The sequence below is a fragment of the Clinocottus analis genome, unplaced genomic scaffold (assembly GCF_023055335.1).
Source record: "Clinocottus analis isolate CAN_PGR_092001 unplaced genomic scaffold, fCliAna1.0.p SCAF_9, whole genome shotgun sequence".
Classification (NCBI taxonomy): Eukaryota; Metazoa; Chordata; class Actinopteri; order Perciformes; family Cottidae; genus Clinocottus; species Clinocottus analis.
In genome coordinates this window covers 2,677,501-2,695,187 of record NW_027176251.1, presented here as the reverse complement: position 1 = coordinate 2,695,187, position 17,687 = coordinate 2,677,501, and the positions used below count along the sequence as shown (strand labels likewise).

At 43.9% G+C, this 17,687-nt stretch overlaps 1 protein-coding gene across 4 annotated transcripts in view; it reads left to right on the top strand.

Moving 5' to 3' along the window:
- col14a1a (collagen, type XIV, alpha 1a) overlaps positions 1-17,687 on the top strand; it is a 124,474-nt gene that overhangs the window by 30,634 nt on the left and 76,153 nt on the right. For all 4 annotated transcript variants that reach the window (XM_068569298.1, XM_068569296.1, XM_068569297.1 and 1 more), the window contains exons 6-19: positions 2,895-3,050; positions 3,322-3,441; positions 3,797-3,961; positions 5,005-5,169; positions 5,931-6,082; positions 7,480-7,609; positions 7,911-8,056; positions 8,170-8,299; positions 10,008-10,147; positions 10,587-10,713; positions 11,910-12,049; positions 13,905-14,037; positions 15,302-15,337; positions 16,396-16,538. In XM_068569298.1, the coding sequence (XP_068425399.1) occupies positions 2,895-3,050; positions 3,322-3,441; positions 3,797-3,961; positions 5,005-5,169; positions 5,931-6,082; positions 7,480-7,609; positions 7,911-8,056; positions 8,170-8,299; positions 10,008-10,147; positions 10,587-10,713; positions 11,910-12,049; positions 13,905-14,037; positions 15,302-15,337; positions 16,396-16,538 (1,883 nt within the window). The remainder of the gene's footprint in view (positions 1-2,894; positions 3,051-3,321; positions 3,442-3,796; positions 3,962-5,004; positions 5,170-5,930; positions 6,083-7,479; positions 7,610-7,910; positions 8,057-8,169; positions 8,300-10,007; positions 10,148-10,586; positions 10,714-11,909; positions 12,050-13,904; positions 14,038-15,301; positions 15,338-16,395; positions 16,539-17,687) is intronic.

Sequence of the window (17,687 nt, the reverse complement as noted above, 5' to 3'; positions counted from 1 at the left end):
ACATGTGTTTATTGTATGTATTTGTTCAGCAAAGTCTTAGGAAAAAAATGTATATCTGCAAAAAGAAATCACTTTTAAAAGATATTTTGATCGTAACTATGACCATCCAGCATGATATGAGCCAGATTCCCCCAAAATGCCTCCTAGAGCGGTCAATAAGACACCTTTTTGGAAAGATTAGGACCTAAAGAATCACAATCTGCAACAAAAATTCCAATAAAACAAAGCCTTGACCTGTTAGGAAGGAGTTTCAGTCCAAAAAACTGTGTCGTTCGGATAAAAAATGGAAAAATGACGTATTTTATACCAAAAGATTGTCGGTTTCCAAAAGGTTAACACAATACAACTGAATCGAAGGACTTGACAGTTCACTAATTCCTGCCAAAAAAATACTGTAAAGTTGGTAAAGTTTTACAGAGTCTTCCATCTATCTGTCCTGGAAAACCGTGCGCCATGTAATCCTCACACGGACTGAAATACCAGTAAAAAAAAATGACTCAGTGTTTCACATTTAGTGAGATTGATCGTCTATCTTTGGCAGTTATGAAAGTAGTTCCTCAAACTACATCAGAACAATGGCAGAAAACAGATTCCCTGAAGGAAAGAAGACCATTGTTATCCAACGATTGTTATCCAACGAAAATCAGCGGGGACCATGTGACGGACCGGGGCGACCTTGAGTCCCGGTCCTCATGTGAAACACCAGCGTTTCTGGCAACAGTGGAACAGGGAACGATGACCAGCGAGCTGTAATTAGCTGTAATTACGACCCTCTAATCCTCTGTTTACCGCGTCCTTCATCTCTCTCGATGGCTTTCCACATCGCACAGGAGCCCACTTTCCTCTCTGACTCTAATTTCTTAACCGTCACGTTGCTCGTTTCTCTATTTACACAAAGTTTCAGCGGCGGTTACTTCAGATACAGACGACCTCTGAACGTCTCTGTTTATTCATCACACAACAGCTCCTCAGCTATTATTTCTGTGAATCACTTTGAAGGAATCCGTTCTTTCTGCCGGTTCTTTCACCCTCAGAGTTTCTTTAAAGGCCACGCTTGTTTGTTTTGTAAGAAGGGAAACGACAAAAAAAAAATCATCTCTTCCCTCTCAGACTTTTGCCATTTTGAAACTCTCAAAGCATGCGACAATGTCTCTCCTCTTTTCAATGGAATAGTTGAATAATTCAAAAGTCATCTCTTGTCCAATGTAGCGCTCTGCAATGGGCATCATATACAATGCTCCAAAGAATATGGGACATTTTGGCGAACAAATAAAAGGCCATGTGACCAGCATGCACCTGAACTCTGAAGCCTCCATTCATAACCTCCTTGCTTTGGCTCAAAACGTTACCCGAGTACTATTTTGTAACGGCGCCTCCGTCTGTTCACGCGATGCTATATTCGCAAATCAAAGCTTGTCGCCGGCTCTCTCTTGACCTCGCCGTCTCCTCGTCTCTTTCCTCCTGCCGTCTGCAGCAGATGGACGGTTCAAACCGCCGCAGACGGCAGACAGGAGGCTCCGTCTGGAAAAGCGCTTCTCCAGACAGATTCCTGCGCGGCTTTAACGTCACACAGTGTGCCTTTTTCTTCCAATTTCAATCTCGAAATAGCGCTGGCGTGACATGATTGCGCGAGCGGTACAGTAAATATTACAGATACTTCAGATTGTTTGCCCAAAATACACAAAGCCTGAGCTCTTTTCATGTTAATGGTAATGTCCTTCACGCTCGTGTGGATTTCTGACAAATACCCAGAAGACCGGGGAGGGAATTCTCCCTTTTGCCACTAAAAGCTATTGCACTTATCTTATTTTTGTGTAATATTTTGCTAGCTGATAGTTGACAGTGTACAAAGAGGGCAACACAAGGCCCCCCCTCCCCGCCACACACACACACACACACACACACACTCCCCCGGGGCTTTGCAATCTCCCAGTGTGCACCTGAGCCACAAAACTAACATTTGTTGTCAGAGTATCTTGAGAAATTGAATCTTTCACTCTGCCGCCCGAGATTTCTTATTTATTTTGTAATGTTGTGTTCATTTTGTATTGATTTTGGTGAATATGAACCAGCAGCAGTTGAATCATCTCCCGCTACTCGTATTGTATCTCTCCTCGCTGTGGTTTTTGTCTTCATATTTTATCATTTCCTCAGCGCACTCAGTCCAACCTGATCGGCATCTGGACTGTTCACTATATTCATTTTTATGACACCACACAGGATGACAAGATAAGCAGTTATGGAATTATGATGAATGAACTAATGAATGTTTGTGTTTGACTCCACAATATTGACTCTTATTTATGCTCACTATTACTTCCAGGTGGTTTCAGGTGTAGATTTCCATTTTTAAAACTGTCTTTCAAATGAAAAATGAGTTAATATCCAACAAAGTGTGAAGAGATTAATTCCAAGAAGAGGAGATTAGAGGAGATTACTGGGGAGAAAGACAAAGAGTTCACAGGAAGCTGTCAAGATGGAGGTTGGTGTTTGTATTTGTGTCTGTATGCAAAGGAAATGATTATTATGTAGTTTACATTTACATTAATTTGGTTCACAGTCTGTTTTATTAATAAAGACAACCTGAAACCTTCAGACTCCACGTGTGCATTTATTGTGTTTTCTGAGTTCCATCTGAGAAATCTGCACAACTAAAGTAAAACCATAATGTTTTCACTGAGGTGAAGTTTTCAACTCCCCGTGCTTTAGCGCGGTCAGTTTATAATGCATTTATTTATCTTTTCTAAATACTCAAAGTCACTTTGCATCACATTTAAAATATCCTAAAAGATAAACAAATAGAATAAATCGAATAAAAGCAGTAAGAGAGCACACAGTCATACATTTCTAAAGAGGTTGAGTATTGATTTGCATGTCTTGTCTCCTCCTTGCAGTGGATCAGTTCGTCTGCCACACTGAGGCCATTGCAGACATCGTGATCCTGGTGGACGGCTCCTGGAGCATCGGTCGGCTCAACTTCCGGCTGGTCCGCATGTTCTTGGAGAATCTGGTGGACGCCTTCGACGTCGGCATCGATAAAACCAGGATAGGTGGGTCCCCGTCCATGTTCCTATTGATTCATTGGATTATCATTTGCCTTTGTACGTTATGTTTATAGTTCCTGCTTCATTTAATGCACAAATCAACCTGTATAATATGTGCATATTACCTCTTCTTGTACATGTGTAATGACAATAAAGTTGAATCTAAATCTAAAATCTTATCCCCTCATGTTCGTCAATTAGCTTCGTTGGGTGTCTTTCTGTGAATGCCAGGTTGTAATCTAAGTCCTACGTTGTGTGTGTTTGTGTGTGTCTGCAGGTCTGGCTCAGTACAGTGGCGATCCCCGGATCGAGTGGCATCTAAATGCTTTCTCCACCAAAGATGCCGTCATCGACGCTGTCAAGAACCTGCCGTACAAAGGAGGAAACACGCTCACAGGTGCTGCTTTTACTGATGCTGCCGGTTTGTTTCGCTGTTAATAGTTTAACAGGTAGTTTGTTTAGAAGTTTTCTGTTTTGTTTTCTTATTTTATCTTTGCTCTGGACACATACTTATTCTTTGTGCTAATCTTGCTCTCACTGAACTCCTCTTGATTCTCCTAAATGACTTTCCTTCTTTTGTCTGACTTTCTGGTCCCACTTTCTTCCTCCTCCATCCCTCTGCTCTCTCTCTCTCTCTCTCTCTCTCTCTCTCTCTCTCTCTCTCTCTCTCTCTCTCTCTCTCTCTCTCTCTCTCTCTCTCTCTCTCTCTCTCTCTCTCTCTCTCTCTCTCTCTCTCTCTCGTCTCTTTCCAGGCCTTGCGTTGACCTATATCTTGGAGCACTGCTTCAAGCCGGAGTCCGGCTCCCGGGTGGGCATCCCTAAGATTGGGATCCTCATCACAGACGGGAAGTCCCAGGACGATGTCATACCTCCTGCAGAGAGTCTGCGTAATGCCGGGATTGAGCTGTTTGCTATTGGTGAGGCAGGACACACAAACACAAACACAATGCTGTCTCACAACACGTCTTATCAAGAGTTTAAGAGTAGCATAGGTGCACTAATGAATACAAAATCCCTTCCTGTCTCTTTAAATCCTGTCAAATATGTTTCTTTCAACTGATTTTCACTTCGTAATTCACTCTCTTGCTGTGCTGTAGTGCTTTTGTAAAAGGTATCAAGGCTAGCAGTCACACTTTTTGACAAACAAAAGACATACAACATAAAGACAAAAAGCACCCAGCACCTTTACACACATACACAGAAATAAAGAGGAAGAAAATAGGATTTATTTCTACTCCTAAGAGCAACAACATTGGCAAAACAGAAGACTGCCTCTTGGGCCAGGAGGATGAAAAGGAGGAGAAGATGCACATAAGTGGAAGACAGCCAGCATATCGGTCATTACGCCGGATGAGACAGAGTTTACACTGTGTGAAGATACAACTCAGCAGCACAGCTCATGATCTGTAGCGTCGAGCAAACTTCCAGTTTGGTGATAACGACTTTTTAACTGCACCCCTGCCTGCCTTCAGAGTCTGCTTTTTAATTGTCAGAGCAACCAAATATTATACATGGTGTTTATTTCATAGTTTGGAAAAACAATGAAGTATGAAATGACCCGTTGGACAGCGCCAGAGTGCGATAGTGATCGACCGGCAGCGCCGAGGAGTTTTAGAGTGATGCAGCCTGTGGAAAACATTAAATTGAATACATCTATAAGTAGGATTAATAAAACAGCTCTGCATACTGGACCGACCCTCTTCCCACAGTTCACCTGACACTGGAACAGCCGATTCTTTGGCTCGGTCGTCCCTGCGTTGACGTTTACTGCCCCCATAAAAACAGTGATGAAGGAGATTAAATGTTTAGAGTTTGGCTGTGAAAGATGTAAACCATAAACTAATGGGTCTCTTTGGTTTGATTGAGAATTCGGGGTCACCCTCCCGTAGGAAATGTGTGACGGTCTCGCTCATAGCGCTGCAGCTGTCATGAGAAAAAACGACATGTTTCCTTTGCCCAGGTGTGAAGAACGCTGACGAGACGGAGCTGCTCTCCATCGCCTCCGAGCCGGACAACACGCACGTCTTCAACGTGGCCGACTTCAACGTCATGAGCTCCATCGTTCAGGGTCTGACCAAGATCGTGTGTGAACAAGTGGAGCAGCAGGACAAGGACATCAAACAGCGTAAGGGTTGCACTCCAACAGAAGCTTTGTCGGACCACGTTGGAGCTCGAATGGCGTGAAAAGCCAGCTGTCATAGAGAGGGCGTGGACGTTACATTGTCTCTCCTGGTGGTTCACACCAAAAAGTGGCAGAAATAGTTGCGGCAGTCAAGTTCAGAGCAGATTAAATGCTACGCTGGAGCGCTATCACCGCGAGCTAAAGGTAGAGTGCTATCTCTAGCTTGCAGAGGCAGCGCTTACTCCTCCTCTGATTATAAGAGGCAAATTAAGGTAGCGTAGGTGTTTGTACCAGCCAAGTTAAACTACTTCAAAGTGAGATCACTTTGGCATCCTTTGCAAGACAGGATTATAAACGGCAGAGGGTTTTTATTTTGGGGTGTTAAAGAAGTCATGGATGTTTAGATGGAGCTTCACTGGCCAGAGATTATGCTACGTAATGTAAAGTTTCATGAAGTCATGGATTCGCGGCCAAATATAAATAGTTTCCTGATACAAAATGTTCACGATTATAAGACATATCCTCCTTTATCTCAGTCTTTCATCCTAATACAAAAAAACAAGAAAGAGGATGTCTCTAAAGTGGCACCATGAATCAAGTGCAGTGTGTTTTTATTGTATGTCACAACATCCGTTACTCTCATCTTCAAGTGATGTGAGTTTTCTTAAAAGTACCTCAGTGAGTGGGAGTAATTTCATGTAATCTGATGCAATCTCCTTTTTTTTTATCCTTCTGTTTTCCTCTCTTTTTTTTCATTTCTTCAGAACTTCCACCAGAGGAGACGGGGGCGCCGCTCGAGCTGGTGACATCAGAAGTCACGGCCCGCAGCTTCAGGGTTTCATGGAGCCACGCCCCCGGAAATGTAGAGAAATACAGAGTGCTTTATTATCCCGCGAGCGAAGGAGAACCGCAGGAGGTGAAGAACACAAGAACATTTACTTATTTAGGTTTACGTTCATTTAGGACGAGCTGAGGGAGTCAACGACCACTAAAACGTATTAAATTGCATGTCATGGGAAGCACATATTAGCCAGCATGCCCATGAGGGTTACATTTGGGCTGCAGATAAGGGTCCTGAGTGGGTTTGGCCTCACCTGTGTTGCCCACATGGGTTTCAAGTTGGATTATTCTCCATATGATAAGCAGCAGGGTGATGGGGTTTTGGTGGTGATTGAAGTCTTGGATTAGCAACGTTGATTGGATTGCATTAGAAATGCTGCCATCCCAGAATGCATGGTTTTCAATGACAGGGAGATTACAAAAAAATGTGGTTTTCATGGAAGTCAATGAGGCATTTTTTGGCCCTCAAAGGGGTCCAGAGGGAGTGTTTGACACGACATGAAAAATACTAATGCAATCAAATCAATGTTGCTGCTAATCTTTAACATTTCCAAGACTTCAACCACCACCAAAACCCCATCACCCTGCTCCTTATTATATGGAGAATAATCCCACTTGAAACCCATATGGGCAACACAGTGGAAACTGTGGACAAACCCACTTGGGACCCTTATCTGCAGCCCAAATGTAACCCTCATGGGTCCCACATGGACATGCTAGGTGAGCACAAGCCAGACCTTAAAGGGTCCTATTGAGTTAAAGAGACTCAAGCAGCACAGGAAGTGTTTTTTCCTGCCAGCGTAAGCTCTTTTCCCATCACATTTACTACACCAATGGGAGTTACTGTATCTGGGTGCTTCAGGCAAATGTAAAGATGGAGCTCAGTTTCTCCCTGAGATGCTCGTTCATCCGTACAGCTCGCTCTCATCCCTCCACTCACACGTTCCCTGAACATCCGTGCAGGTGAAGAAGGATCACCAGAAATGAGACTCTGGGTGACAAGAGGCACCTGCTTCATTTCTCCTTTTTTTTCTCCAGAACATTTGACCACAGAAGCCATTAAATCTTTTTGCTCGGTTGGGTTTACGGGGAGCAGATGTTCAGGAGCCACATGCGAGGAGCCCTTCGCAGCTGGCTCAGCTAATCCGTACCACGACTGTAATCCATACAGATCAGATTGAGAAAATATCATTTTTGCTTTAAACGTTTGTGCTTCAATAAATCAATTGTGTTTCCCTCCTTCACCGTTCCCTTTCTATCTGTCTTCCCTGCCCGGCCTTCCTCTCTCTTTTCCCCTTTCTATTTGTCATTTTAATCTTCCCCAATGTATTGCCCCACTTTCCATTTTTCCCTGCCATTCTTCGTCCCTCTCAATCCTCCTCCTCCTCCTATCTATTTCCGCACCCCATCTCTCTTTTCTGTCCTTTCCACCCATCTTTCATGTCCTCCCTCCCTCGCTCCCCCGACTCCCAGGCGGTGGTGGACGGCAGTGAGAGTTCAGCGGTGTTGCAGCATCTCCGCTCCCTCACCGAGTACCAGCTGGCCGTGTTTGCTGTGTACGCAAACGAGGCGAGCGAAGCTCTCCGAGGATCGGAAACAACCCGTGAGTTTATTTTTCCGCACACAAACACACATGCAGAAATGTACCGCGAAAGCTCACGCCAACGCTTCAGTCAACACTCGGAGATTCCGAGCTTAAAAGTTTGACAGCCGTCGACATCCAAACATATTGAAAATGATCCCCTCCTGACACGTGAAGAGAAAAGCATCCAGGAAGACAAGACAACGGCTGTAGAGCAAGACAAACTGAAAAGACGTTGTGTTTATCAGTGTGAGTCCTCCTCGATTGAACTGTGCTGGTGTTTTGTGTGTGTGTGTGTGTGTGTGTGTGTGTGTGTGTGTAGTGGCTCTTCCCCCAGTGACGGCCCTCCAGCTGTTAGACGTGACTCACAGCACCATGAAGGCGAGATGGGACAGCGTGGATGGCGTTTCCGGCTACATGCTGCTGTACGCGCCGCTCGTGGACGATGGAGACTCAGGCGAGAAGGAGGTAGCGAAGGAGAGGAACAATAAACGATACAAACACTTGTTCACTTCAGTTTATAACAGCTCTCCTGGCAGCTGCTGATCTTTTAAGCCGGGCGCTTGTGCGTTTGTCCGCAGGTCAAGGTGTCGGATGCAGTGACGGAGCTGCAGCTGGACGGGTTGACCCCGCTCACTGAATACACCGTCACCGTGTACGCCATGTACGGCGAGGAGGCCAGTGACCCTGTTACGAACCAGGGATCTACATGTGAGTCGTGCACACGCTCACGCGTGTCCTTTTGAACTGAGGGCCCGCAATCTGAACCTTCATCTAAATCAGTGCTTCTCAAACTGTGGGGCGCGACCCTCTAGTGGGGCGCAGAGGTATTACAGGTGGGGCGCAGGAGGAGATGCAGGTTCTTAATTTTGTTTTAATTTTATTTTTTTTAAGAATCCTTTATTAATCCCACAGTGGGGGAATTATTATCATCCTCAGAGATGAAGGAGCTTTGTGCTGCTGTGAAGCTCTGGGGCTTCAGTGTCTTGCTCAAGGACACTTCAACATGAAACTATGGGGAGAAACCAGGGATCCAACCAGTTTCCTTTGTAATCTTTTTGACAAATATGAGTTATTTTTTGCACATATACAACTTTATTTCCATTGTTTTAACAAAGTGATTGCAGATGTTATTAGTTTTTGTCAGATGGAGCAATCTAGTTTACTTGAAAGGGATTTTCATTTTCTTTAATCTATTAATTAAAAAAGCATGATAGAGGAGTTTCAAAAAGCTGGACCATTTTGTTCCCATGTTGTTGAGGCGGTGGGAACATGTTTTGTCGTCCAATGTGTGGCGTGACAGAAACAGTTTGAGAACCACTGATCTAAATTAACATTTCATTGTAATTGTAAAAACAAATCTAAGGCCTCAAACAGCTCTCTGCAGAGGTCAGATCGGACAAAACATCTCTCGTACATCCTCTCTTCACAGAAGTCTGAAGTCAGAAGACACGCCCCCTCGTCGTGTATGAGTGATCTGATTGGTTGCTTCAGCTGATCGGACTGATCTGATGTGTTTCCATCTCACTTACGTTTCATACCAGTTGTTTACGACTGAAGACGGAAACAACTTTAATATTCAAAGGATTTCTCTTTTCATGATCTGTTACTTCCCCCGATGACTTTTATGATGGACACAGTTAAAGTCAGAGAGCGACGCCTTTTACATAATTTATCATGTGAGGCTGATCATTTCTGCGCCTCGCGTTTGATGAGATGCATCGTTTCAATTTCCCCCCACGAAACATTGAGCTTAATAAATCCTTTCCAGGGTTTAAACAACACCACAATTATATTCTGGGTTATTTAACAATGACTTAACAATTAGAATTTCAGTACATACATATGCAGAGGATGAATCAAGAATATGACCTGATTCTTCCAGTAGAAATCAATCCTGTGCTTGTAAGCAGGACACAGAAGACAGTGTAGATGCACTCAGTTTGTTCAACAGGTAACAGGCCACACAGACAACACACTGCTGCTCTGGCAGCGATGACAACTGTGTGCCTTTTTTTTTATAATACAGTGCACATGTGTACAGACACAAACTCCATCAAAAGTCTCTGCAGCTGTTAAAGTCGACTGACAGCGGCTCCTGCTGGGATCAGAGACCGTCGTCTCTTCACAGGACGTTTCCGTGGACGTCTCATTTCTCTGGGAACATATTTCCTTGTTTACGCTCTTCCTCGCATGGTTTCCTCGCATGGTTTCCTCGCATGGTTTCTCCATGCGTCCCTGTGAGAGGGCCAAAGACGCAGAGACGAGACACAAGCGAAGGGAAATGTGGACGCGATTCAGAGATTGGGATGCACCCAACGTCTTCTCTCTCAAAGTCTAAAATACAACCAAATCAATCAATTTCTCTCTCTCTCTCTCTCTCTCTCTCTCTCTCTCTCTCTCTCTCTCTCTCTCTCAGTACCACTGAGTCCGCCCAGCAACCTCCAGTTCTCTGACATCACTCACAACTCCGCCCACATCAGCTGGGACCCCGTGCCCAAAAGAGTTAAAGGTTACCGCATCATGTGGGTCAAGACAGACGGACTCGTCACGGAGGAGGTGCGTGTGTGTGTGTGTGTGTGTGTGTGTGTGTGTGTGTGACACACACGTGACTACATGATTTTATGTTTTTAAGAAGTCTTTTTATGGTTTGATTTGCCAATATTTGGATGTGTGAGCCTTTTGTGTTTAATGAAAAGAGATGAGAAAAGTGCAAAAAGAGGAAGAAAAGAGCAAAGAGGAGGTAAATTATTGGGATTGTTCTTCGTATTAAAAAGGTCAGACGATAATGAGTTTTGAGCTCTGATATAAATCATCTTGGAAAATACACAAATATTGCAATTACACTTGAGTGATGTTTGTGTTGTTGACTAAACTCCTCAGACTTGTGCGTTACTGTGAATAACTTGTTTGTGCATTCGCTGACTGTGATCGAACTATTCAAATTGTGTCCAAGCACAAGTGGTTTTGTGTGTGTACATGTTGTGTGTCTGTGCAGGTGGAGGTGGGTCCAGACAACTCTTATGACCTCAGTGAGTTGACGTCTCTGATGGAGTACTCGGTGGCCATCTTTGCTCTGTACAACGAGGGCCAATCAGAGGCTCTCACAGACGGATTCACTACCAGTAAGTTGCTTTTTCGCTGTCAGGACACAATAATAGACACCGCAGTCTGTTAGTTACTTAGCTAGTTAGTTCTTAAGTAGATTTGTCCTATTTGTCTTCAGCATTTTGACATTTCAAAATCCCGATCTCTGCTGAGGACAATTTAGTCTCAATTTCCTGAACATAGTTGTACTAATACCGTTAGAAGGCAAAGCATTTCTCTCTTGGTGCCAAACAGTGTTGAATTGTATTACCTCTACTGGTCCTTCTGCTGTTTTGGCGGCGTGCCCATCTCATTTACACCTCCACATAATAGCCCAGTTGCATTAACGGGTCATTTTGCTGTCCCTTGCTACTCCGTCACACTAACAGATATTGATTTTGCAGGAATATCCCTTTAAGCAACAAGCAGTTGGGCTCCAATGCTGAGTCAGCTGAAAAAAAAATGTATTAAACTATTCACTCTCAGGGGCCCCGCGCTGATTCTTATTTGTCTTCTGGCAAACTTTATTCAATGGACCGAGTTTGAAGAGCGGGAGCTTCATGAGCGGACGCGCGGTGCGATATCACTTTTGAGGTTTTTGAGTGGCGGTGTGGGAAATGATGGGAAGCTGCTTTGTAAGTTAAGGTAATTGCAAACTGTTTAAAAGTACGCAATATTTCGCCCCTGCAGAGAAGAAAGCAGCAGGTTTGTCCTGGTCAGTGATTGTTGAGATGTTCAAAACTGGAGCAAGCTCACGGCTACGTGGCTTTTAGCACACTTGTTGCAGAGTAAGCTAGTGCTCATCCAGTAGTTTAGCTGCCGCGTTTTTTCCGCCATGTTCCAACCACTCACAGCTTGATTCCTACTCTGACTTTGTCCAACCACAGTCGATGTTTAGTCCCTCTGCAGCTGTAGTTATTTGTAGAATCAAATATTCAATGACAACGAACGCTAGTTAGTATTAGCATTTAAAACCACCGTGCTAAGTGTGGTCACACCGCAGGAAGAACTGCTTCAAGCAACGTTCCCATGAACGTCGCATCAAGCAGTGCAGTGGCAAGCTTCCTTCAGTCAGGTCTTTTTCTGTGCCTATTAATGCTGCTTAGTGAGAGGTGTCATGAGAAAAAAGAGTGCAGAACACTGTGAAATAGCTCCGAAACCTAAGGGAAGCCGCAACATTATTAGAAATGGTACAAAAAAAGCTAAAATGGTAAAAGCTTTTAATTCCTCTCAGCTCCGGTTCCTGGTCCTTTGGATCTACGCTCCAACAACGTGGGCACACACAGCTTCCAGGTCCGCTGGGATCACTCAGCCAATGACATCATCCTCTACAGACTCTCATGGGCGCCGTTCGCAGGTGGCGACACAAAGGAGGTCAGTGCCGATGAAATGTGGTCTGCGCGGGGTTTTGTTCTTCGACACAGTTTTCTTGAAGATGTTCTGTCACCCCGCGAGAAGTGAAACGTGACAGCGGAGGTCATCCTCACAGGTCACGTGGACAACACCAGAGTACACGCGTCTTCAAGTCAGAGTCCTCGGCCGCTGCTGTGAACGAGCGACAAATGTGTAATGTTACATTCTCAAGGTGACAGATTATTACACCAATTTATGATTAGATTTTTCATTTAGCCACTGGTCCACGTCTTATCTCTGTTTCCAGAGGCTGCTCTCTGTATATATGCTTCGATAATGGGGGCGAGCATGTTCTCCGTAGACCCACATATATACGCTTAACTACTCTACTGGTTGCTGGTGAAAAACCCTGGCATGGCTGAGTGTCCATAAAGACTGAATGAATCTAGAAATGAATGACTTTGGGTGTTTTATTTCCATGATCTGGGTTTTAGAGACAGCTGGGCAGTCGCGATAGAGCCCCTAGGTCTCTTAGAGAGAGTGTGTGTGTGATTGTGTGTGTGTGTGTGTGTGTGTGTGAGTGTGTTTATGTATCTGTGTGTTTAGCTTGGAGTCATCAGAGCTGAAAATACCGCTCTGGGGAGTTGGAGAGGTGGGCTGGTAATTCTACCAGCACAGAGAAACAGATACAGGCAGCTTCTCTGTGTCTCTCACTCACATACTATACATATAAACACACACACACACACACACACACACACACTCCACCGACCACTTTGTTTTGTTATATTTGAAAGGAGATTAAACATGATAGAGTTGCTCAGACACACAAACAGAGTAAAAGATTAGCCAGATTAAAACATTGTGATCATCCAGAGCTCCATGAGAAAGTAAATTGTATTGTTGCTGCTGATTCTTTTCAATGCATTTGTTTTTTTTTAGCTTACTAATTCCTTCTTGAGAGCAGATTGTTTATCAATAAGATGTCTGTTTGACTCGCCTCTTGAGTCGGGTTTAAAAAAGCGCAAAGCGTGATGCTGTAAAATACATCTCACTCAATGTAAGCAAATGTAAAAAGGAAGAGCACGAAAATGAGTCACTAAAGATGGACTTCCTCCTGGGATGTCCCACAGTCCCACTGCTAAAATGCACATCTATTTGTGCCTCAAAAGAAATACATAATAAGGATATTAAGTCATTAACAGTAACTTCCTATTGCAGCAACCACACGTTTGTGAACTGCTCTGACGATGAGCGTATTGAAATGTTGTTCTTGTTAAATATAACACAGAGTACATTCAAATGAAGAGTGACTGCATTTGTTCAATACATAACTTATTGTAATACAGTATTCCAACCAAACCCACATACGAGTAAAACAGAAGATATGAACCACCGGCGTCCTGCTGTTTCGCTCGCTTTAAATTACGGGCAACGAGGCGATTTGTTATTTTATGTTTTCAGCAGCTTTCTCTCGGTGACGACCTTGGTTTTAAAAGTCTGGTGTTTTACTTATAGTATAAATAATCTTGTCAGGTTGTTGGTTAATGCCCAAAATATTCTCCCATCTTGAGGGAACTTCATCCTATTTATTTTCTTCTCGCAGCTATAGGCACAACAAATGAATTACACAACACAAGAATACATGACATACAACAGCACAAAGTTATTAAAATGGAAAGTATTCACTGGGTTTAGCATGTTTCTAATAAAACACGTATGTTACCCTAATGCACAGTTCTGGACTGTTTAGAGATTCAAAAAAATGTGATGTGATGGGTTTTTTTTGGAAGAAGATTTCGCTGGAAGTCAAATGTAATATAAGACTAAGACTTGTGTGTGTGTGTGTGTGTGTGTGTGTGTTTCTCTTGTGCAGGTGGTCTTGAGTGGGATTGACAACAGATACACTCTGACTGGTCTGAGTCCATCGACTGAGTACGAAGTCATGCTGACGGCCGTATTCAAAGATGAGTCTGAAAGCGACACCGTCTCCGTGATCGAGACCACATGTGAGTTGCGTTACACTGATTGATCGGCAACTCGCGCTTGCAGTTGTGTTACTAACTCAAGGTTGTTGTTGTGTTGGCGTTGTCTAATCCACTGATTTTCAACCGCTGTGTGGAAGATAGTCAGGTGTGCCGTTGGGAAAATGTTCAACTTCACTTAATCGGTCCAAAAGAAAATCGTATTTAGTTGCCTCAAATAATTTGTCTGAGCGGCTGGTCTAGTCATGAAATACTCTCCCATGCCAGCAGGTAGCGCAATAATGACCTTCCATATGTGCTGTATTGTGTTACAATGTGACATTTTGTAACTTTCTTTGGTTGTTGGTGTGCCGCAGGCTTTTTTTTAAATGATGAAGGTAGATTTGTGTCTTTTTTACCCAAGCAAATTTTTAGTTTGTGAGTAAGTTATCTCCAAATCTTTGCACTCAATTTAAAACATTGCTCTAAAAAAAAAATGCTCTCAAAACTAAAATTTGCTCAAAAAAAAAACCTTAAAAAAAGGCTCTAAAAAAAAAAAAGCTCTCAAAAAAAATACACTTAAAAAAAGAATTGCTCTAAAAAAAGAGAATTTTTTTTTTCTTGAGAGCATTTTTTAAATTTTTTTTGAGCAAATTTCTTTTTTTTGAGCATTTTTTTCTTTTGACAGTAAAGATTTGGAGATAATTTACTTACAAACTAGAAATTTGCTTCGGTAAAAAAGAAACAAATCTACATTCATAGAAATTGGGCCGCGGCTCAGAAAAGGTTGAAAAACACCGATCTAATGGATACGATACTTTTAATCGATACGATACTTCTAATCGATACGATACTTCTAATCGATACGATACTTCTAATGGATACGATACTTCTAATCGATACGATACTTCTAATGGATACGATACTGCTAATCTTAAGCCTTTTTTCCAGAGACATTCACATGCCCTTGCTTTCCCGGTTGCTCTGTGACCTCGCTCAGCCTCTCCCACCAGAGCGCCCTGGTCTGCAGAGCATCACAGCAGTCCACTCACATCTGCCTTTTAGGATCATGAAATTAGCATGTGTTGTTGTTGTTGTTGTTGTTGTTGTTGTTGTTCAAAGCGGCCTTCGCATTAGCCAATTTGCATTGATTTGTTGGTTGCGGCTCATCTCCGAAGAAGAAAAATAGATTTTCCCATCAATGTTTTGTGATGTATTTTTTTTGTCTAATTACTGTAGTTGTTGATACAGAGTCGTAGATGAGAGGTTTAATTAAATGATCTAATAATGTTCTTTATATTTTTCCCAGGGGACGTGACGACAACGATTGCTACCACAACCCCAAGTAAGATATTATATTGTATTCTAATATTTTATTCAATTCAGCTATTGACTGTGTCCAGCAGGCAGCGAGCTAAGTTCACGTGGCGCTTACAAAGGTGCCGGACACATTTTTGTCACGTTTCTAAAGACTAAAGACGTCAAAGTCTACTGCCATACGAATATTAAAGGCTCTAATAGTTTCCAGGATATGCTGATGTCGCCAAAGTGCATCCAAAAATGCTCAAATGTTCCCCTCGCAGAGTTTTCTTCATGGTTGCTCATTTAGTTTCTGGACGGATAAAACCCGATAAACGAGTTATTCACGTCCTCGCGAGCTGAGAAAAAGCTCCGCTGTCTGTTCTGACAGCGGTCCAGGACGCAAAACTGAAACATGGATCACATTCTCCAGCAGGATTCACTTTATGAACAAAGTTTGGAGGATGTTTGATGTTTTTACAAGTGTATTTACCAAGTTGGCTTCACTCAGAGACGACAGTTCAAACCTCATTATCTCATCCGCCATCTGGATTGTGTTGTGTACTCCTCGTGCAGGCGAGCGTACGAGTCCGAGCAGCTTCTCCACTCCTGTGAAAAGCAGCAAATATGCTTCATTTAATTCCCTGCTAACTATCCGAGAAACTTTAAAAAGCACATCTGCTTTGTTTCAAACTCTAAGTGCTTCTAAAAATCACAGCTTAAAGACGGCGACTTACCTGTTTTTACGAATCCAGTCTTGTAGTTTCAAGCTAGCAGTGAATGTACCCACCTCGCGCTGCACAGGCCTTAAAAGTGTCTTCTTGGTTTCGTGATCGAGACTAATGACACACAACACCTTGTGTTGATTCAAACTCTAAGTAGTGTTTCTGAGAGGAAAGAAAAGCTCCATCTGGGCCAGATGTTTCACCGCAAAATGTATTCTCCTGCCCGTCAGAGCTGTCTCAGCAGACTGGCACTTTGACAGTAGCGGTTTCTTTTTTTCTAACCCCTAATTTACTGGAGAAAATGTAACTTGAGTCAAGCTCTTGTGCAAAACGTATGTATTACAAACCCTAAAGTCGGTGTTGGTGTGGCGTCACACAGTGGCCCGTCAGGCCGTGAGAAACCTGCAGCTGAGTGACGCGACCACGGAGAGCCTGGAGGCGTCGTGGCAGCTGGAAGACCCCAACGTGGAAAGCTACAGGGTCTCCTACGCCGGCCTCAGGGGCCGCCACCAAGAGGAGTCTGTGAGTTGATCAAGTTGTGAGCTTTAACTGTGAAAAAAAATAAATCATTTCTTCATCAATAATGCAGTGCAGATTCGGAGGCGTCAGGACATCGTAGTGTGTCTGCGGCTTTGTGCAGGGAGGGTTGTCTGATTGTGATTATTTTTCTCTCTTTTATGAGCGCTTTGTAAAGCCACCCTCCGTATGTTCCTCTGCTACTTTGGGTATTGTAGCTCACGCAGACAAGCGTGTAAACACACACACACACACACACACACACACGTCTTCCCTTGTGAACACGGATTATATGGAATAGACGGCAGTGGAGTTGTATTCGCAGGAAGACGCTTGTTATTTCTCACCTCCAGCCGGCTGCAGCGCTCAGCGTCGGGTCGTCTGCTCCAATCAGAAGAACTGATTAGACTTTTAGTCCCGGTCCTCTCAGCGCCGGCGTCCTGATTCCTCTCTGTGGGAAGAAGCTCGAGCTCAGCGCCGAGTGCTGACCCTGATCGCTGATGCACTCGCACACACACACACACACACACACACACACACACACACACACACACAGACACATACACACACACATACCTATGCACACACGCACAGACACACGCACACACACACAGACACCACACATGCGCTCAAACACACACAGACACGCACACACGCACACACACACTTTCTCTCTCCATCTGTCCCTCTATCGCTCTGTTTTTCTTTTTTTGCCTCCCTCTTGTCGTCTCTCTCGCCTCCTCCTCTTAACTTCCTCCCCTTACCTTCCTCCCCTTACCTTCATCCCCTTACCTTCCTCCCCTTACTTTCCTTCCCTTACCTTCCTCCCCTTACTTTCCTCCTCTTACCTTCCTCCCCTTACTTTCCTCCCCTTATTTTCTTCCCCTTAGCTTCCTCTCCTTACTTTCCTCCCCTTACTTTCCTCTCCTTACTTTCCTCCCCTTACCTTCCTCCCCTTACCATCCTCCCCTTACCTTCCTCCCTTGCTTTCCTCCCCTTACCTTCCTCCCTTGCTTTCCTCCCCTTAGCTTCCTCCCCTTACCTTGCTCCCCTTACTTTCCTCCCCTTACCTTCCTCCCATTCCTTTCCTCCCCTTACCTTCCTCCCCTTACTTTCCTCCCCTTACTTTCCTCCCCCTACCTTCATCCCCTTACT